This window comes from Sprattus sprattus (assembly GCF_963457725.1).
Source record: "Sprattus sprattus genome assembly, chromosome: 8".
Lineage (NCBI taxonomy): Eukaryota > Metazoa > Chordata > Actinopteri > Clupeiformes > Clupeidae > Sprattus > Sprattus sprattus.
Genome location: NC_137927.1, coordinates 7,526,400 through 7,546,399, shown reverse-complemented (window position 1 = coordinate 7,546,399; position 20,000 = coordinate 7,526,400). Strand labels below are relative to the sequence as shown.

The window sequence follows — 20,000 nt, the reverse complement described above, 5'->3', positions numbered from 1 at the left end:
CCTATCCTATCCTATCCTACACACACATACACACACACACACACACACACACACACACACACACACACAGCAACTCTCGCATCTCAGAGTAAGAACACATGTACACACTAAGAATACTTTATGAACTGTATGAATGTGTTTGTGTGTGTGTGTGTGTGTGTGTGTGTGTGTGTGTGTGTGTGTGTGTGTGCTTTCAGGCGGTCCTCTAAGAATCGCCGTAAAGCAGAGGGGAAGAAGCTTAGTCTGAAGGAAGGGAGTCCCTTTGAGGAGACGGCTCTACTGCACGCGCTCACACACATCACACACACCATCGACAAGATGAGAGGTGACTCACACACACACATTACACACACACACACACCATCTACAAGATGAGAGGTGACACACCATCTACAAGATGAGAGGTGACACACACGCCATTAAGTTCAAGTCACTTATGCTTGCCTACAGATTGATAGTGGTTCTGCTCCTACCTACCGAAATGCTCTTGTAAAGGCAAATGTTACACCCAGGATGCTGCGCTCGTCTAGTGAGCGTCGTTTGGCATTGCCGTCTGTGCAAGTATGGCAATCCAGACTATTGTCATTTGTAGCTCCACGTTGGTGGAACGAACTGCCTAGCACTACCAGAGCAGGGATGTCCCTCTCTCCCTTTTAAGAGGCTTTTGAAGACCCAACTCTTCAGAGAGCACCTCCCTTTCTAACTGGCACTTCGATTAGTGCTTAACTTGCACTTACAGCAGTAACATTCCTGCACTTCTTTGTTTTTATTTCTTTTTTTCTATTTTCTTATTGTTACACTAGCTCTATTGCTCGTCGCTTGACTGTTCTCTCCCTTGTACGTCGCTTTGGACAAAAGCACTGCTAGATGACTAAATGTAAATGTAAAACATGCACATCACACACACACACTATCTACAAGATGAGCGTTGACACACAAGATTATGATGTTTGGATTGGCAAGCACTAAGTAATATACCACCATATTCTTTCACTGTCAAGAGTCAGCTGTTATACACTACAGACTGCCACACTGTGCAAAGAAAAGCATGCAAAGGTGACATGGTCTCCAGAAAAGGTCTGCGCTGATATCTGATTATCTGTCCAGTATCACACACACACACACACACACACACACACACACACACACACACACACACACACACATACACCAACAGCAAGATGAGAGGTGAGACACACACAAACACACACAAGGGATGTATGTGCAACTGCTCTCGGGCGAGTTGGACGCTGAATTAAATAGCTAGCTAAATTAGCTGTTGTCATAACAAATATAAAATCTATATCTTATGTATTTACCATTAATTAACCGTTTGGTATGGGTATGTAATCTGTATGTGTGTAATGTGTGTGTGAATGCTTGAATGTGTGTGTATTCGTATTGCTTGCTTGCGTGCGTGTGTGCGTGCGTGCGTGTATGCTTATGTAATGCGTGTTTGTATTTCAGAGGAGATCCACGGGCTATTGAAGGCTCTGGTGTTGTTCCAGTATGATGACCAGGCGGGGGCGCTACAGCGAGAATACAGCCAGCTACTCACACTCATAGAGAACAGCATCCCACTCATCTGGACACAAAACAACACACAAACACTGGTGAGAATACACACACATACCCCCACACACACACACACACACACACACACATACCAGAGAGTCTAGAGCCAGCTATTGGACCAACACATCCCTTTCATATGGAGCTTAAACAGGTGTGTGTGTGTGTGTGTCTGTGTGTGTGTGTGTGTAGGTGACTGGACCTAATTCCACAGCCAACAGCATCACAGCATCTTTCCAGGGGCACAGAGCGCCCCCTACAGCTCAACAAGGTCAGTGCTGCTGAGCCTCTTACAGTCCTGGGGCCTCGTTTATAAAACCTTCCTACGCACAGATTTGATCTCAGAATGTGCATATGCTAAAATCCATGAGCAATGTTCACATGTATAAAAACATAGACAAATCCTAACAGGTAATCTAGTGAATATATATTTCGTTTTTGCTGTATAATTGTTTAAAGATTTTGGTCAATGGAGGTAAAATGTCTAAATACGCTAGTTAAGGAGAATGTCAGCATTTGCGGTCATGATGATTATTTGTAACTGCAAAATGAAGGGATTTTTTTTTTTATGTGCTCATGGCGTACCCGTATCACTACACCACCTAGTGACAGAGATTATCCTCTGAAGACATTTACCATAGCTTATCCGGAAAATTGTGTGTGTGTGTGTGTGTGTGTGTGTGTGTGTGTGTGTGTGTGTGTGTGTGTGTGTGTGTGTGTGTGTGTGTGTGTGTGTGTGTGTGTGTGTGTGTGTGTGTGTGTCTTCATCACTGTTGTTCCTCTCTCCATACAGACACTGAGAACTTGACTCCTCCAAAGATGAGAACCCCCGTAAAGTGGAAGCTCTGTGTCCTGGACTAACCTCTATGTGTTTGTGTGTGTGTGTCAGATCTGCTTCAGATATAATCTGCTCTTCAGGAAAGGGTAGAGAAAGAGAGAGAGACCGAGAGAGAGAGAGAGACTGAGAAATAAGAAATAAAAAAGTGTTTTTCAGGAACTCTGGGGCTGCTGTCAATATGAACAGATAGACATTGGGCGTTAGTGATGTTCCCAATATTTTTTATATATAGCTTCCATGCGCGTCATGTTGGATCTGTAGAGGAATGCTGATGGTAGATGGAGCTGGCTATATCCTTAAACAGTAGAGTCTGCAACATGTCACATATGTCTGTGTGTCTGTCTGTCTGCATGTCTGTCTGTATGTGAGTACTTCTTACAGAAAGAGTGTATAATCAGGTCAAACGTACAAATAAAGATGTAAATGTCTATAAGTCTGTGGAGTTCATCTTATTTTGTTTTTCTCTAAAAACACACACTGTATCTGTCATGCTCTCTCTGCGTTGGTCAGGAAAGGTAGTGCAAAGGTGTTTTTTTTTTTTTTAATTATTATTTATTTTTTTAAACATGTCAGAAACCTTCACATGAAGCTCCGGTAAACGGCGTTTGGGCCTTTCTCCAGGTACTCGGTCCTGCTCATCCACATCGACTGGAAGGTGGACAAGGCCGCGAGGATGGAACCTCCAACCCACACCGCATGTTTGCGAGTGTCTGTGGCCACCACGCGCACCCCACCTCCGGGAACCACGCGGTCGAGCTCGCTCTGCATGCGTTCGGGTAGCCCGCGAAAGAGCGTCGATCCGCCACACAGCAGCACGTTCTGCAGCAGCTCCCGCTTAAGGCTGATGTCGCACATGTTCAGACAGTTCATCACCAGCGTAGGCAGTCCAGGCTCCCGCGAACCCAATACGCTGGGCTGAAAGAGCGCCTCAGGGCAGAGGAACCGTTCGCGCCCGAGCTGGACGCGCTGACCGTCTGGCAATACATGCTCTACGTAGTTGTCAATTTTGTGGAGTTCCATGTCTAGGTCGGGAGTGACATAACATTTACGCTTGATGTCCTCTGTCGCGGCACCGGCATCGTCAGCAATCTCTGTGCCAGACTGTCGCAATAGTGTGCGCAAATACCGGTCCAAGCTGCTTCCTGCGTAGTCCACCCTACATGTATTACTGGGTAGATAAAAGCCCTCGTGAACCGGTGTGGCGTAGGAGCATCCCTCGCCGCTCTCCACGACCAGTCCTGAGGTTCGACCACACGAGTACACCGAAAGGACCGACTGGTTTTCTACATACAGGGCTGGAACGCAGAAAGTTTCGAACAAGACCTCCGCGAGCTTTTCCCGGTTCGTGCGAGGACTCAGGGGAGGATCCGAGAGCAACACCGCGTGCCCCTCAGGGGATGCGTTCAGGTTGCGGAAAGCGCACTCCCACACCCACTCTATAGCCGCCCAGTCCGTTATTATCCCATTACGCACGGGGCAGACTGTGGGGTCGTCCACTGCTATGTCCGCCCCCACGAAACCCGATCTAGGACGCGCGGAGGAGCTGTGGTGCGTCATTTTCGCCAAACTTGGAATGACACACGTCGGGGCAGGCTCTCCTGCAAGGCCCGCTCTGACAGAGCCGCTCCCGACATCAAAAACCACCGCCCTCGTGGACTTCATCCCGGACTAGCAGATGGCTAATTTGAGTCTTCCCCGGTGATCTGTGTTAAGGGCACGCTGACGATCTCGCGCCTGGTTACTGGACGTACTATGACGCAAGCAACTGTGATCAGGCCAGCCAGGTAGGGAGGGCAGGGGGCTCCAGCAAGAGGGATGAGTGGCCGTGCGTTAGTTATAATTATATAACACAAGCCTACAAGCCTGCGTATTACAACCAAGCTCAGTCTTGGTATAAATATCAGGCTTGTTCCTCACATCACAACTGTACATGTTTGTTTGCGATGAACAATGGAAAGTTTTTTATTTTGATTAAAAAATGATGACAAAATAGTGATATTATTTCACAGGTGTTTTTATTGACATGTATGTAAAGAGCTGTTGGTATGAGCTTGACTGCATATTATCATATCCTACACAAAGTTTAGTTGGAGGACATGGTGCTGCTGATCCAGGAGTTGTAGTTGCACACCTTGGCGTAGACACCGGGCTTGTTCCTCATGGCACAACCGTATCCCCAGGACACAACACCCTGCAGCACACCGTTGCACACCACGGGGCCACCAGAGTCTCCCTGTACAAGAATGTGTAACAGTGTGGTGAGAAAAAGGCACACATCACATAAAATATGTTGCCGGTCAGATTGACTGAAATGAAAATGTGACAACACTTGACTGCACTTTACCTGGCAAGAGTCCTTGCCTCCCTCCATGAATCCAGCGCAGAACATGTTGGAAGTGATCTGACCGGGGTAGGCGCTTCTGCAGGAGCTGTCACTGAGGATGGGGAGATCCAGGCACCTCAGACGGTCGGGGTAGTTGCCTGTGGATTTACAACAAAGAATGTGAGTGAGGCCAAATCAATTGTGCAAGCGTAGCACTGTCACTTTGTGTATGGCCTACTCTAGTCCACTTACTGCCACTCCCACTGGTGTTGCCCCATCCAGAGACCAGGCAGCGGGTTCCAGAGCTGGCACAGCTGGAGGGCAGGGCCACGGCCTTCACGTAGCTGTTGAGGGTGGCGGGCTTGCTCAGCTTGATCAGCATGATGTCGTTGTCCAGGTTGTTGCCGTTGTACCTTGGGTGGCGGATGACCTTGGCAGAGTTGATGAACTGCTCAGTGCCCTCATTGGAAGCAATGTTGTGCTCACCCAGACGCAACTGAACGCGGCTATAAAAAAGAGAGGAAAAGAGAATTAGCTGTAAATTATGTATTCTTTAAAAAAGCAATTGTTTGGCAAACAGTGAACTATCACTTACCTAACCAAATATTTAAAAAATAGCTGTTTAGGGAAAACAATTGGATACTCACGACTTGTAGCAGTGGGCAGCAGACACAACCCACATGTTGTTGATCAGGGAACCTCCACAGAAGTGGTAGCCAGAGCTCAGAGACACCTGGTAAGGCAGAGCGTTCTTCCTACACTCATACCCACCAACGATCTTATCATCCTCCTCCAGAGGAGCGGCATCTGAACCAAATGCAGGTGTGATTAATGATGCATTTATAAAATGATGAGATACAGTTCCATTTAATATAAGGCACATATTGATCTGCTTTAAATGTAGTCTCCATACAGGCCAAGAAATACCTGTACAATTAATATACTACTGACTATGTCATGGGACCTCTGAGTCCACAATAAAAAGAAAATTAATTAAAAAACCCATTTTCGTTTTCAGACATAAAAGGTTCAGAACGTACATGCCACAGCAAACAAAGCCAGGAGAATGAGAGCCTTCATGGTGAGATCTTCGGTGATGACAGAATGCCAGACCAGAAAACCTCCCTTATATACTCTGCATTTGGTTTGCTATCTAACATTCTCAAGGACATACGTTGCACGTTCACACGTGTCTGTCAGATGGGTCAATTCACATAGCGTTGGACAAGCCGTTTTGCTGATAGGGCACTATTCTTAGACTTGCTTATTCCTGTCACTCTGTGCTGAAACCTTTTTTCCACTGAGCTGAAAGCAATGGAAATAACAGGACGTTCCAGTTGTTTTCAGCTTACACCAATCAGGCACATTAAGGGACAGTTACAGATTCTTGACTTAGGCCCTTTCAAACTGTTAAAACTAGAAAACAATCACAATCAACTTGACAGTTTTTGAATTCTCAATTGTGAGAAAAATATTTTCTCCATACTGGCAGTAAAGACAGTCAGTGAAGTGGTGTTTCCTCATCACTTGTAAATAAAGTTATTTGGTAAACAAACCAATTTTTAAAGCTACTTTTAAACCCATTTGACTGACTCTCAGTACTTCTGGCTTTATTCAAACCAAAAATGTATGTATGAACTTCAAATTTATATATATTTTTTTAACTGTACACCTATTGGTGGTGAATGATTTCTGCTAAACAACGCCTGTTTGTATTTCCAGAAGACCTGGTGGATTTATTACAGGTAACAACAGGTAACCAGAACATTAAGTCTAGTTTGTGTGTGAAAAGCGATGTTCTGACACGCAGGTTATTCTTTTACAGAGGCTGGACAACATGAAATCGGGGTATTCGATAGTAAAGGCAACAGAAAATATATAAGAGACGTTTCAGGTTTGGAAATTCCTGCACCACACAAGATCACATGATGAGTGTCATTGTTCTTCTGGTGTGTTTTGCAGTTGCATGTGAGTGATAAACCATGAAACCATAGTTCTACAGACTGCATGCCTGTCGGTACACCGCTTCAAAGATATTTCATAAATTTGCAACAAAGAACCATATTTAAACTAGTCTCCCCATCAAATCTCATTAATGCTTTATCTAAATTTCATTGGAATGTTAAGGTCTCAATGCTAAATAATGGAAAGTGGATGTAATTACTAACATTAACATTTAACTTTGTCTAAGCTGCTGCCCCTGCAAGGAGTGAGGATGATAAGATAGTCGAAGGGCATGAGTGCAAAAGACACAGCTTGCCCTACCAGGTGTCTCTCAACGCTGGCTACCATTTCTGTGGCGGCTCCCTCATCTCCAGTGAATGGGTTGTGTCCGCTGCTCACTGCTGCCAGTCGTAAGAACATTACGCCCATTGCTTTACTGCATATTCAAGTTACGTGGCTTAAATATACACGCCTTTTAGAGAACTTTGGTATTGTTGTCAGAAGTGTCTGTTGTGAGATGTATTGTAAACATATCAAACACATACATCCGGCACCGAGCCACAAAGTCTCTAACTCCTGAACACCCCTACCTCACTCCCTTTCATGTCGTATCCAGGTGCGTCTGGGTGAGCACAACATAAAGAAAACAGAGGGCACTGAGCAGTTCAGTAACACCGCACAGGTAATCCTGACGTACACCCCAACTACAACAGCCAGAACCAGGACAACAACATCACGCTGATCATGCTGAGCAAGGAGGCGGTTCTCTACCAGTACGTGGGCACAGTGGCTCTGCCCTCCGGCTGTGCCAGTGCTGGAGCCCGCTGCCTGGTCTCTGGATGGGGCAACACCAGCGGAAGTGGCAGTAAGGAAATCCTTGTACAGTTAAGAATGACATACATTCAGAACTGACTCCCTCCATACCTAGATTACTATCCAATTCATCTCAGATGCCTAGAAATCCACATCATAAGTGACAGCACCTGCATAAACACATACCCTGGTGGTCAGATCACTGACAACATGTTCTGCGCTGGCTACCTGGAGGGAGGCAAGGACTCCTGCCAGGTAATGTTACCTGAGATGTCTATTCTTCAGAACAAAACGTGTCTACAGGCGAGAAAGCCATTAAAAGCAGGATATGAACCCACTGCGATTGCTGCTTTTTTTTGCCCCTTTTTAACCTCCATTGTTTGTTCTGTACATTTAGACTCCATTTTACTGTCTTGTTTGCCCCTCTCAGGGTGACTCTGGAGGCCCTGTGGTGTGTGACAGTGAGCTGCAGGGTGTGGTGTCCTGGGGTTATGGGTGTGCCATGAAGAACAAGCCAGGTGTCTACACCAAGGTGCACAACTACTGGATCAGCAGCATCATGTCCTCCAACTAGACTTTGTGTAGGAAACCTCATAACCTTTCTTTAAAACTGGAACTAGCATATTTGAATCCTTGAAGCTTCTCAAAGTGTACTTGACAGGTAGACCTGTACACCAAAACTCTAATCATGACATAAACAGAGTATCCGTGTTTCGTCCTACATGAAACCGTCTCTTCAGGCATAACTGTGAGGCCAGCCTGTGGATGCTCACATGTCATTGCTTCCCAACACAACAGACTGACCACTGGGACCTGTGGCGGCCACAGTGAGCTCGTTCTCTGAGTGGTCTCTGCTGTAGTCAAACGTCTGCAGGATGTGGCCCTCCTTCCCGTAGGCCACAATCTTTTTATCGCATCCCCCTGCAATGAGGCTGTTGGCGCCCAGGCAAGAGCATACAGAGGGCAGGGGTGTGTGAAGATCTTGCCCTAGTGAGTGCGGAGAATAGGAAAATGCTTTGTTGTCCTTCCACACGATGCATTTCTCTCTTCATGTGTCTTTAGTTTAATGATCTAAGGCAACATGAAGCCTATTCTAAACTTTTCGTATGGTGCCTATTTCATTAACTTTGTCAAAAAACCCTAAACATTATTCCCCATACAGAAGAGATGGTCTGGACAGTGGCAAATGCTGACCAATCGGGACGACGTTCCCTCCGAAAAAATACAATATTGAATTCTTGAATACTTGAAAACTGGAGGCTTTGGGAGTTCGACTCAGTGATGACCGCAAAAAACTGAAAAGCAAGAAAAAGCTGAAGAGGGAATTCAGAAAATCTACTAGGGCCACTAAGGTCCCTATGGAAACAGAAATGGACAAGGTAGTAAAGATCAACGGCAGTGACACTGCGAAGGGAATGAAAGAAGAAAAATGATGAACATCTGGATGAATTGTTAGATCAAAAAAACAGAGCATGCTAGAACTGAGCCAGCAGACAACTGAAGTCCAGGCCCTGCTGAATGACCTTCCAGTTGAGGTGGATACTTCTGCAGGTGAGTATACGCTCTAAGCATATATATCACATATTTGAATGCCCTTTTCTAGTATTATCTGAATAATCCTCCATGAAAATCTGTGCTGTAGATCAGAAAACAAAGCAGGAAAGCGTACCAAACCAGGGGTCACTTGAAGCCCAGGCCCTGCTGAATGACCTTCTGGATCATGAGGCTGACACTTCTGCAAATGATTATGATCTCAAAACAGACATTCCTAAATTTGAATGTTTTCTAGTATTGTTTGGCCAAACACATACTCTTAGATTTAACCAACCCCATATTGGTCCCTCTTTTATATGTTTATCTTTAGATCCACCAAGAAAGCAGGAAGGAGGAAAAGAGGATGTTACCACTGAGGTGGCCGCTGTACTGAATGATATTAAGACTCAAAGCGGGTATCAGGACAAAAAAAATATGTATTTTAACAAGCTAGCTAACAGTAGTGCTTACAACGAACCACCTTACTTCATTTTTTACTTCAGATCTGGAAACAGAGCAGGACAAAGTGAAGGAAATAGAGCATGATATAAAGGCTGTGCTTAACAGCATTCTTGATCAGGTCGTTGCTACTTCAAGTAAGTATATACAGTGGGGAAAATAAGTATTTGAACCCCTGCCGACTTCGCAAGTTTGGCCACTTGCAAAGAAATGTGTGATCTAGAATTTTAATGGTAGGTGTATTTTAACAGTGAGAAAAAGAATATCAACAAAAAAATCCAGAAAACTGCATTTTATAAGATTTATGACTTTATTTTCATTTGATGCAAAAAATAAGTATTTGAACCCCCAGGCAAACAGCAAGAATTCTGGCTCCCAATGGCCAGTTATGTGCCCAAAAAGCACACAGATTATTCCTCATTAGGTCTAACAAGGCATACCTGATCTCAACTGGTGACCTGTAAAAGAAACCTGTCCAAAGAATCATACTTCACACCTTCAACCTCACCACCATGGGCAAGACCAAAGAGCTGTCCAAGGACGTCAGAGATAAGATTGTAGACCTGCACAAGGCTGGAATGGGCTACAAAACCACTGGCAAGCAGCTTGGTGAGAAGCAGATAACTATTGGTGCGATTATTCATAAATGGAAGCAACACCAAACAACTGTCACCCGCTCTAGGTCTGGGGATCTATGCAAGATATCCCCTTGTGCGGAATCAGTGATCATTCGAAAGGTGCAGAATAACCCCAGAACTACACAGGGGGAGCTTGTGAATGATCTCAAGGCAGCTGGGACCAGAGTCACCAAGAAAACCATTGGCAACACACCACGCCGTAATTTTTTGAAGTACTGCAGCACTCGCAAGGTCCCCCTGCTCAAGGAAGCGCATGTACAGGGCCATCTGAAGTTTGCCATTGCACACTTGAATGATTCTAGGGAGGATTGGGAGACAGAATGTGGTCAGATGATGCCAAAATCAAGCTCTTTGGCATCAACTCGACTTGCCGTGTTTGACAGGGGGGGGGAATGCTGAATATGACCCCAAGAGTACATCATACCCACCGTCAAGCATGGAGGTGGAAACATTATGCTTTGGGGCTGTTTCTCTGCCAAGGGTACAGGACGACTCCACCGCATCAAGGGGACTATGGATGGGGCCATGTAATGTGGAATATTGGGCTTGAACCTCATTCCCTCATTCCCTCCCATTGAAAACACAACCTTAAAGATTTGGAGAGGATCTGGAAAGAGGAGTGGACCAAAATCCCTCCTGAGATGTTTGTAAACCTGGTGACCAACTACAAGAAACGTCTGACGTCTGTGCTTGCCAATAAGGGTTATTCCACCAAGTACTAAGTCATTTTTGTCAGTTAGTTTTGGGGGTTCAAATACTAATTTTTTGCATCAAATGCAAATAAAGTCATAAATGTTATAAAATCCATTTTTCTGGATTTTTTTGTTGATATTCTGTTTCTCACTGTTAATATACACCTACCATTACAATTATAGATCACACATTTATTTGCAAGTGGCCAAACTTGTGAAATCGCAAGGGGTTCAAATACTTATTTTCCCCACTGTACATGTGGCTGTACATACGTGTGTGGCTGTACATTTTAGTCATTTAGCAGACGTTTTTATCCAAAGCGACGTACAAAGTAGTAACAATCAAACATAAATATCTGTGCATTTCCAATTATATATTCTATTTCTATTCTATTCTAATGCACATTAATGGAATCTCGTGAACATTCCACTGAATGATGTATTCACCTAGGAACAGTAACTATTCATCAAACTTCAAACACTTGTGATGTCATAAAGGTGACCAGGCAACATGATGATGTCACAGAAAGTCAATGCATAACTCCAATGCATGTTGGAATTCTATTTCAGTGTGTACTGAGTCAGCCTAGAGAGTGGTTGATAGTTGATGAGCTAATGGGAGCAGTGATCGGGGTTAGGTGCCTTGCTCAAGGTCACTTCAGCCGTGGATGTGAGCATGGGAGAGCAGTGCTCTCCCACTTCCCCCGCCCACATTTTTCCTACTGGTCGGGGAACGAACTGGCCACCCTACGGTTTCCAGCCTGAACCCTAACCAGTAGGCCACATACGCAGTAAAGCTCATACCAACAGCTCTTCAATCTTCAAATGCCTGGATTGTTGAAACCATGGCTATGCAACATGAATAAAGACAGGACCTGACAATAGTACAATTACATATGCTGTAAATCTGTTCAACTATACAATCATTGACATTATCTGAGGTCATTCAACCCACTCATATAATTCTAATATATTTTTGTGTGATGTAGGGCTTTTACCTTATCAGCATCATTAACTTTTTAATATATATTGTTTAGCAAAATGTTATATTGATTTATATTTATAGTTTTGCAGAATGTCGCAAAAATGGCAGCATTTTATGAGTTGCATCTACTGTCACATTATTTTCAAAGACCCTTGAATATTGGAGTATCACATGACTGCTAAGCATCCAGAAGCCCCATTCAGTCTGGCTGCCACAAGGACACCCCCCAGTTCCTGCAGCCCCATCAGAACCTCCGGGGGTCAACAGAGACCCTACTGCTGTTTGACATCCTAGTACACTTTACCTTACCTGCTTACTCTGGTAATATAGTGGCTCTGGCTAGGTGGTTACGGTGGTAATAGTGGTAACACTGGTAACCAGATAGTTAAAGCAGAGTGCCCGCCTGCCCTCCTCAACTCAAGCTGCCCCTCTGATGGGAAAAAAAGTTTAAAACTTAATTAGTATAACGGCTGCAGAATTTCATGTAGGCCTAGATAAACAATATCGCCACCCGAAGCATTTCATAAAGTAGCCTATGGGAAACGACAGTGGAAGTGAGTAGTGGGAGGATGAAGTAGCTAGTTTAGTAACTGCAGAAGGGCACTCTTTTTAAGCCACTGGTATGATGACCCCTGGCTGGAATGTTCTCCACAGAATGATGCCATGCTCAAATGAATTACTGCATTTGAGTGTTTTTTTTATTACTATTAATAAAGACCCTGTTCTTCTCAGCTCTCCATACAGTCTGTGTGACATTTTAGTTTGCGGGGGGCTGCCCTTATTTCAGGTCAGTGCCTGTCCCTGATTGTTGCTATGGTATTGTGAAGGTTAGTCTCAGTGCTCCTGGTTCATTCTGCCAGAGCGCAGACTTCTTGTCCTGTGCGTTTGGTACCAATCAAAACTAACTCTGTGGTGGTGAAGGGGCATATAATGCTCTGTTGGACCAGAGCTGATAACGTTGCTGATACTTCCACAAATCATTCAATCAAGAAGCAGTTTCTATTTTTGAGTATCTTTCTCTGTACTCTGATTGGATGTTCTTTGGACATTTTAGCAACGTAATGGTTATTAAAAAAATACAAATATTTGTAATCTAAAATGGTTTTTAATGACAAACAAAAATTGCAAAGGCAGGAATCAAAGTACATTTTAACTGGGTATCAACGGACCAAAAACAATATATATATAAAAAAAAATTGTTTTTTGTTTTTGTGGTTTTGACAGGTGTACCTTGAAACAAGCACTAAATTAAAACAAAAGTGTATTTACAAAAACACACTGCAAACACCCCCCCCCCCCATTCTGGTTTCCATGGCACACTCTCAGAGGCAGAGCTTCCTCATGGTTTCCATAGTTTCAGGAGGCCATCTTCACTGTAGGTGGCAATAAGGTTCTGATGAGGGTGGTGGCCAATGCCAATCACATCCTTCTCATGGACCTAAACACACACAAACACACACAATCAGACATCTCTTTTTCTAGGCAGCAGAGCAAACACACTGCACCACATTATTTCACAGGTAGGGCAGAGTACGTGTGTGTGTGTGTGTGTGTGTGTGTGTGTGTGTGTGCTCGCTCCAGTTTGCCAGTGACTGTACAGAAACAGGAGAGTGTGTGTGTGTGTGTGTGTACCGTGAGGGTTCTCTCCAGTTTGCCGGTGACTGTACAGAAACAGGAGAGTGTGTGTGTGTGTGTGTGTGTGTGTACCGTGAGGGTTCTCTCCAGTTTGCCGGTGACTGTACTGAAACAGTACAACACAAAGTCCTCTCCCACGCAGTAGATCCATTCGCCTCTCGGAGACAGAGAGCAGCACACGAAATCACCTCCCTCACGCTTACCGGAGCTGAAACTACGCACAATCTACACACACACACACACACACACACAGGGGAGCGTGAGAAAGACAGGTGATTTACACAACAAACAACGAAAGACATTTGTGATAAATTGATATAATGAAATTATGTCTTGCATGTTCATGACTGCGAGATGGAGCTGTTTGTGTGCGTGTTACCTGGCCTTGCATGTTCATGATGACCACGGTGTTGGAGCGGTTGCACACCACAAAGTGTTCAGGGTTCTTGGGCAGAAGGATGACGTTGTTGACGGTGATGTCAGTTCCAGCAGATGTTCCTAATGACTTGAAGGTGTTTGAGCATTCCGTGGTCTTTACGTTCCAAATCTACAACATACACAGACACACACGTCAGTATTTCTGTTGATCGAGGGATCTTTTCTGCTTTCTTTTTTCCCATCTGGTCCATATGACCTCTGCCAGCCCTGCATGTTCCCAACCAATAACATTCACTGTGAACATGAGTGTGTTTATCTGTGAGTGCGTTGTTTATCTGTGTGTGTGTTAGGCCTGCAGCGGATTCGAATTGTATCCGAATCCGTTCGGTTTGTTTACCACAGTTCGGAGCATTCTGGAGATCCGCGGATTTCGGTTTCATGAAGGCATTGCCTTATGTAGCGTATTTTGCCTACTGTAGCCTACGTCCGATACAAAAGGGTGTTTAGGACCCAGCAGAATGCAATGGTAACCATAACAACAGTAGTAAAAGTAGCCTAACCGACGGTTGATTGACAAGTCATGGACGGCGGAAAAGACATCGGAAAAAACGATGAACAGAATAGATGATTTTGTTATCAATTTTGTGTAATAAAATGTTCTTGGTGATTTAACATTTGAACAATGGCTTGAAGAGGCATTTAATGAGACTGACAAGGGGAGATACACAAGTTTGACAGAGGAAATTGTAAAGGCACACTTGACCGTAAGGGGCTATTTTACTGTAACTCTCTAGTGTAACGGTAGCTGTAATAGGTTGTTTTCTGAAGTTCAAGCGCAAGATTCCTAAATTTAAAGAAAGTAATTGATACAATTATATTCTAAATATACGGGAGATAAATACAAACGGGTGATAAGCGGGATAACGGCCTTCGAGGTCGACCGGTTCGATGGAAATAATGGACAGGTAGAGGCAACTTTGGCTTCATGCTGCGCTCGTCGCCTGAGTTCTAAGCCTCGTCGGCCGTTATACCTTACATTTTACACTCAGTGCACCATGTTTTCAAATGCATTTAGGGGAACATTTATTGCACAAAAAAGCCTTGCAAGTTGTCTGATTGCAGTCAATTAACACATTGCAAATAGCCTGTGGGTCCCATTCATTTTTGCGTTTCTCCCCCAAACCCTCCGTCAAAAAAAAGTCAGCCTTTTTACTATCACGGACATGATCCTAATCCGAACCGTATCCGAAACCGAGGCCCAAAACGGTTATCTGAACCGAACCGTGGACACACTGATCCGTTTCACCACTAGTGTGTGTGTGTGTAAACATACCTTTACAGTTCCGTCTGATGATGCGCTGATGATGTGATGTCCGTCTGGGGTGAAGGTTGAATCATTTACGAAGGACGCGTGACCTCTGAACTCCTTTAGAAGCTTACCTGACTTTAACCCATGGACCCTGACAAACACACACACAGAAATACACAGTAATAAACACAAACACATATACTTTTTTTTGCCTACAACCGTGTATTGGTTGCCATCACATAGGTGTTAAACTGAGGGTATGGTGTGTGTCTGTCGTTTGTATGTGTATAGGGGATGCAAAATTACACGTTATGTCAAACCAAATTCGTGGAGCCGCCCCAAAAACTAGGACACATATGGAAACGTGGGCCCACTGTACCATTGTATCCCTAATGTGTGTGTGTTTGTACCTGATGGTCTGGTCGAACGATGCGCTGAGGATCTGGCTGCTGTCCTTACAGAAGCTGATGCAGGTCACTCCTTTGCTGTGAGCGCGCTCAAACCGCCTCAGACACTGTCCACTCTGGATCTTCCAAACCTGAGGGCAAAGGTCACCGTCACCGTCACAGTGTGTGTGTGTGTGTGTGTGTGTGTCTGTGTGTGAAAGAGACCTAGACAATGCCAACTCAGGATCTTCCAAAACTAAGGGAATAAGGGGACAAGGGTGCACATGCCATCACGGGCTCCAGTAGCCAGTGTGTGTGTGAGTGTGTGTGTGTGTGTGTGTGTGTGTGAGCGTGTGTGTGTGGGAGACTGTGTGAGCTTGTGTGTGAGCTTGTGTGTGTGTGTGTGTGTGTGTGTGTGTGTAACCTTGATCTTGCCATCCTGCGCTCCAGTGGCCAGCATCTCAGTGTCTCGGCTGAAGCACATGCAGAGAACAGCATCGTCCATCATCATGAAGTTATCTTGAGCCTGGTACTTCAGATCCTACACACACACACACACACACACACACACAGTTCTGCTTAGAATGTTCTTTGCACCAACAGCAAGTTATTCACACACAAACACAATTATAGTGTTATTTATATACAACCCACAGCTAGGGTTAGGGTCCCTCTGGCCCAGCTGCTCCAGATCTGATTAAACGCCTTTTTGCTTCTGAGGTGTGAAAGGCGTCTGATTCAGGAGGGATTCAGATGTGAAATGTGTGAGTCGTATGTATGCATCTATGGGACACACCTTCCTGATCTTGCCGGTGGTGAAGTTCCACACCTCAATGAAGCCGTCCACGGAACCGGTCACCAGGTACTGACCATCAGGAGAGAACCGAGAACACTCCACGTGCGACTTCTGTCCAAACTACACACACAAACACACCAATTAATGTGATTTACATTTGACCTTGATGTGTACACAGAGTTGTGTGGAAAATCTCTGATCCTGTGTGTGTGTGTGTGTGTGTCTGTGTTTGTGTTACCTTAATGTGCCTGCTGAGTTGCGTGGGAAACCTCTCGTCCTCCACGTCTTTGACAGCAGCTTTGCCTCTGAACAGATCGATGGTCATACCGGGAGGAAGAAGACCCTGGTGCTGCTGCCACTTCAGAGACTGGAGGGGGAGGGGGGTAGGAGGAGGCAGGGGAGAAAGAGAGATGAAAGACACAGAAAGGCAAAAAAAGAAGAGAGAGAGACACAATCAGTACGTTAGGAAGAGTCTCTATGTGTGTGTGTGTGTGTGAATGTGGGATTTCGTGTGCTTATGAATGTGTGTGATTATTTGTGTGTGTGTGTGTGTGAGTGTGAGTGAGTGATTATGTGCCTGTGTGTACTTGTGTGTGTGTGTGTGTATGTATGTGATAGTGTGTGTGTGAGTGTACCTGGGCTAGCAGGGCCATCAGACGTGAGGGGGGCACCACGCTGACTTCACCAGCCAGAGCTTGAGCAATGGCTGCCCTTCTCTTCTCCTTACTGCTGCCGTCGGGATAGGCCTACACGAATGCACATGCAATCATGTCACACACACACATAGACGCACACACGCAATCATGTCACACACACACATAGACGCACACACGCAATCATGTCACACACACATACAGAGACATTGAATATAATCAAAATCACACGTTAGTCTAAATGAGTTAAAACACATGTAACACACTTCACACAGCATGTAACAAGGTCATGTCAAAGAAAGAGTGTGCGGGCAAGATCTCCAGGTGAACTGTGTGTGTGTGTGTGTGTGTGTGTCTGTGGGTGTGTGTGTGTATATATATATATGTGAGTGAGTGGGTGTGTGTGTGTATATATATATATGTGAATGTGTGTGTGTGTGTATGTGTGTGTGTGTGTGTGTGTGTGTTTGTGTTTGTGTATGTGTGTGCATGTGTGTGTCTGTGTGTGTATGCGTGTGTGTATATGTGTGTGCATGTACGAGGTGTGTGAGTGTGTCTCACACAGATCAAAGTAGGAGCAGAAGGCAAGTGAGTGGATAGGATAGGGCTAGCAGGTTCTCCAAGTGTGGATGGATATGTATCACCTCGCATGGGTCCTATTAGGCTCAGGCAAGGAGGTTCTGGGTGTGTGTGTGTGTGTGTGTGTGTGTGTGTGTGACTCACCTCACGTGGGTCGAAGTAGGATCTGGCCAGCAGGTTCTCCAGGTGGATGTATCTCTCAGGTTGTGTCTGCTTCAACATGATCATGGGGTCCGTTTGACGCAGGAGCGAACGAGCTGCACCCAACTCTCTCAATTCAATCAGCTCCAGTACCACCTACACACACACACACACACACACACACACACACACACACACACACACACACACACACACACACACACACACACACACATGTATCACATTATACACACACCCAACTCTCTCAATCACCTTGACCTCTCTCAATTATCTCTCTATTTCATTGTGACCTTTGCTCACAAATGTTGATGGCTGTGGATTTTTTCCCCCTCATCACCATGTCCATTAAGTACATATACACAAATAAGGCAGCCGAACCCTTCCCACGCACTTTTTCTCTTTTCTCCCCGATCTAGTCTAGATAATCTCCGCTGTGGGATGCTACTGTAGTCTCTCCACCTGATCAACTTGCAGAAACCCTCCACCTACACCTACCCTTCCCCACCACACTGTTATGCACTTGTTTTACCACATACTCTGTGCAATGTAATTAATTGACAGCATCAACATAGTTTTCTGTTCTATGAATCTACTTACCCTTGTAATAGTAACTTTACGACTACACTGAATACCCACTAAGCTTCACTTGAAGTATTTCTCCCCACTTTATCTACTATCTGTTATGTTAGAATCATGTATATGTTGTGTTTGCATGTATTGTGTTAATTTACTACATGAATGCTAGCATGCTCACCCTGATACGTCTATGAATGAATCTGACATGTTTCTGATCATGTCCCTTCCCTTTCTGCCACTTCTGCTCTTTTTTTTGATCTATCTACCCAACCCAGCTCCCGCCCATATATACACATCTACTAGGACTGAGTGATACAGTGGCCTGTGACGGCCAGAATGTTTCTTTGAATGTAATGAGTTGTAAACTGACTTACTTTGACTGACTTACTGATATTTATACACCTAAAGACTACTTCATACCCTTGTCAATAAAGTGAGTAGACACTAAATATATGTACCTATATAACCATTTTGAAGTTACCATGACAAAGTGGAGGTTTGGTGTTAACATGTCTACTCAATGAATTCAAGCAGGACCTAATAATTCTGCACATCAACTGATGGGTACATCACGTCTTGCAAACGCATACAAACACACACAACAGCGTGGTAATCTGACAGGCAGTTATAGACACCATATAGAATAGACCCACACACCTGCTCATAGAGGTCTATGAGGGTTTTGTCGGGCAGCTTGAGGGATTGGATGGCCTGCAGCACAGTGTCCCAGTGGCCGCTGTTGATGTCAGCCACGAAGCTCTCGATACTGTCCACGGTGTTCAACGACACGGTCGTTTCCTCCTGGAGCGTCGCCAGCGTACGGTGGAGACTGTTCTCCTTCAGGTACTGCATGATCAGACGGATCACACTGTACACACACAGACACACACACACACACACACACACACACACACACACACACATCAATGATCCGTGGAGTTAATTCAGAAAGGTAACCTAACCTGTCGCAACATTTATTTCTCTTTGCTGCAGGCATTACCTATGCTAGCTAACTGACTACATGCTATGCATATGCTTATTAAACAGGGCTAATCTGTGGATGACAACATACATCTACAAAAATAGTCATCAGGGGCCAGCTAACACGGATTCATCGAGTAGTCCTGGACATTTAAGTATTTTAATCATTATTGACCTAAGTTGTACAGCACGAACTGGTGACTAGCAAGCTAACTCGCTATCTGTCGTCTGCATATGATGTGATACAGCCCCCCAAAACAGCTAGCAGACGCATCACGGCGAAAGCATTGACAGAAAAGGGGCAGATTTAAACTCAGTATGATACCCAAATGAAGTGAAACGTTGACTTAACACTATTGCAATTGCAATACGTTAACCAGTAAGCTAACTATAGCTTGCTAGACGTTGAAACCAGTTTTAGCCATGGCTAATGTTGAGTCGACGTAAGCAGAGTACGGCTCCCGGTTAAAAAGTTTATAAACCTCGTTATTTTCACAAGGTATCGATACACTAATCATGAGAGCCTCTTGAATGTTTGACATATGTACTTACTCTGCGGATTCAATCTCCAAAGACATGATTCAATCTGTAAAATATTCACAAGGAGTCCTGCTATCGGGCTTTGAACACGCAGTCGAGGAAGGAACAACAAAACGTCTTCTATGCTCATAAACAGATTCCCTTTCTCCACAGTAGCGCCACCATCTGACCAGGAAGACAAAACAGACAAACGAATGTTTATCACAAT

The 20,000-nt window shown here is 44.7% G+C and overlaps 4 protein-coding genes and 1 pseudogene across 6 annotated transcripts in view; 2 read left to right on the top strand and 3 right to left on the bottom strand.

The window, feature by feature from the left end:
* Positions 1–2,783, top strand: part of elp1 (elongator acetyltransferase complex subunit 1) — a 21,431-nt gene extending 18,648 nt beyond the window's left edge. Inside the window, exons 34-37 of one of the 2 annotated variants that reach the window (XM_080843068.1) lie at positions 198–325; positions 1,468–1,613; positions 1,765–1,843; positions 2,366–2,783. In XM_080843068.1, coding sequence (XP_080699194.1) covers positions 198–325; positions 1,468–1,613; positions 1,765–1,843; positions 2,366–2,433 — 421 coding nt within the window. In that variant the 3' untranslated portion in view covers positions 2,434–2,783. Of the gene's footprint in view, positions 1–197; positions 326–1,467; positions 1,614–1,764; positions 1,844–2,365 lie in introns of those variants that run through there. The other variant, XR_013968732.1, reaches the window with a different exon arrangement.
* A 206-nt stretch (positions 2,784–2,989) lies between these two features.
* LOC308368796 (actin-like protein 7A) lies at positions 2,990–4,072 on the bottom strand (the record flags this gene model as incomplete). Its single annotated transcript, XM_080843055.1, has 1 exon — positions 2,990–4,072. The coding sequence occupies one exon, from the start codon at positions 4,070–4,072 to the stop codon at positions 2,990–2,992; it is 1,083 nt and encodes a 360-aa protein (XP_080699181.1).
* Positions 4,073–4,493: 421 nt separating this feature from the next.
* On the bottom strand, positions 4,494–5,813 carry LOC308369557 (trypsin-3; the record flags this gene model as incomplete). The annotated part of the gene is made up of 5 exons (XM_080844045.1): positions 4,494–4,643; positions 4,755–4,891; positions 4,986–5,239; positions 5,381–5,540; positions 5,774–5,813. 5 exons carry the CDS (start codon positions 5,811–5,813, stop codon positions 4,494–4,496), a joined length of 741 nt encoding a protein of 246 aa, XP_080700171.1.
* A 927-nt stretch (positions 5,814–6,740) lies between these two features.
* Positions 6,741–8,064, top strand: LOC308368794 (trypsin-3-like; annotated as a pseudogene). Its single transcript has 5 exons — positions 6,741–6,750; positions 6,925–7,087; positions 7,284–7,542; positions 7,606–7,745; positions 7,921–8,064. The product of its transcript is annotated as a trypsin-3-like (transcript).
* Positions 8,065–12,933: 4,869 nt separating this feature from the next.
* smu1a (SMU1 DNA replication regulator and spliceosomal factor a) lies at positions 12,934–19,902 on the bottom strand. Its single transcript, XM_080843441.1, has 12 exons — positions 19,805–19,902; positions 18,929–19,139; positions 17,678–17,830; positions 16,937–17,047; positions 16,540–16,668; positions 16,302–16,421; positions 15,930–16,046; positions 15,530–15,657; positions 15,144–15,270; positions 13,812–13,979; positions 13,505–13,657; positions 12,934–13,235 (listed from the first exon to the last, which is right to left on the bottom strand). Exons 1-12 carry the CDS (start codon positions 19,828–19,830, stop codon positions 13,137–13,139), a joined length of 1,542 nt encoding a protein of 513 aa, XP_080699567.1. The 5' UTR covers positions 19,831–19,902; the 3' UTR covers positions 12,934–13,136.
* Between the last annotated feature and the right edge of the window lie 98 nt (positions 19,903–20,000).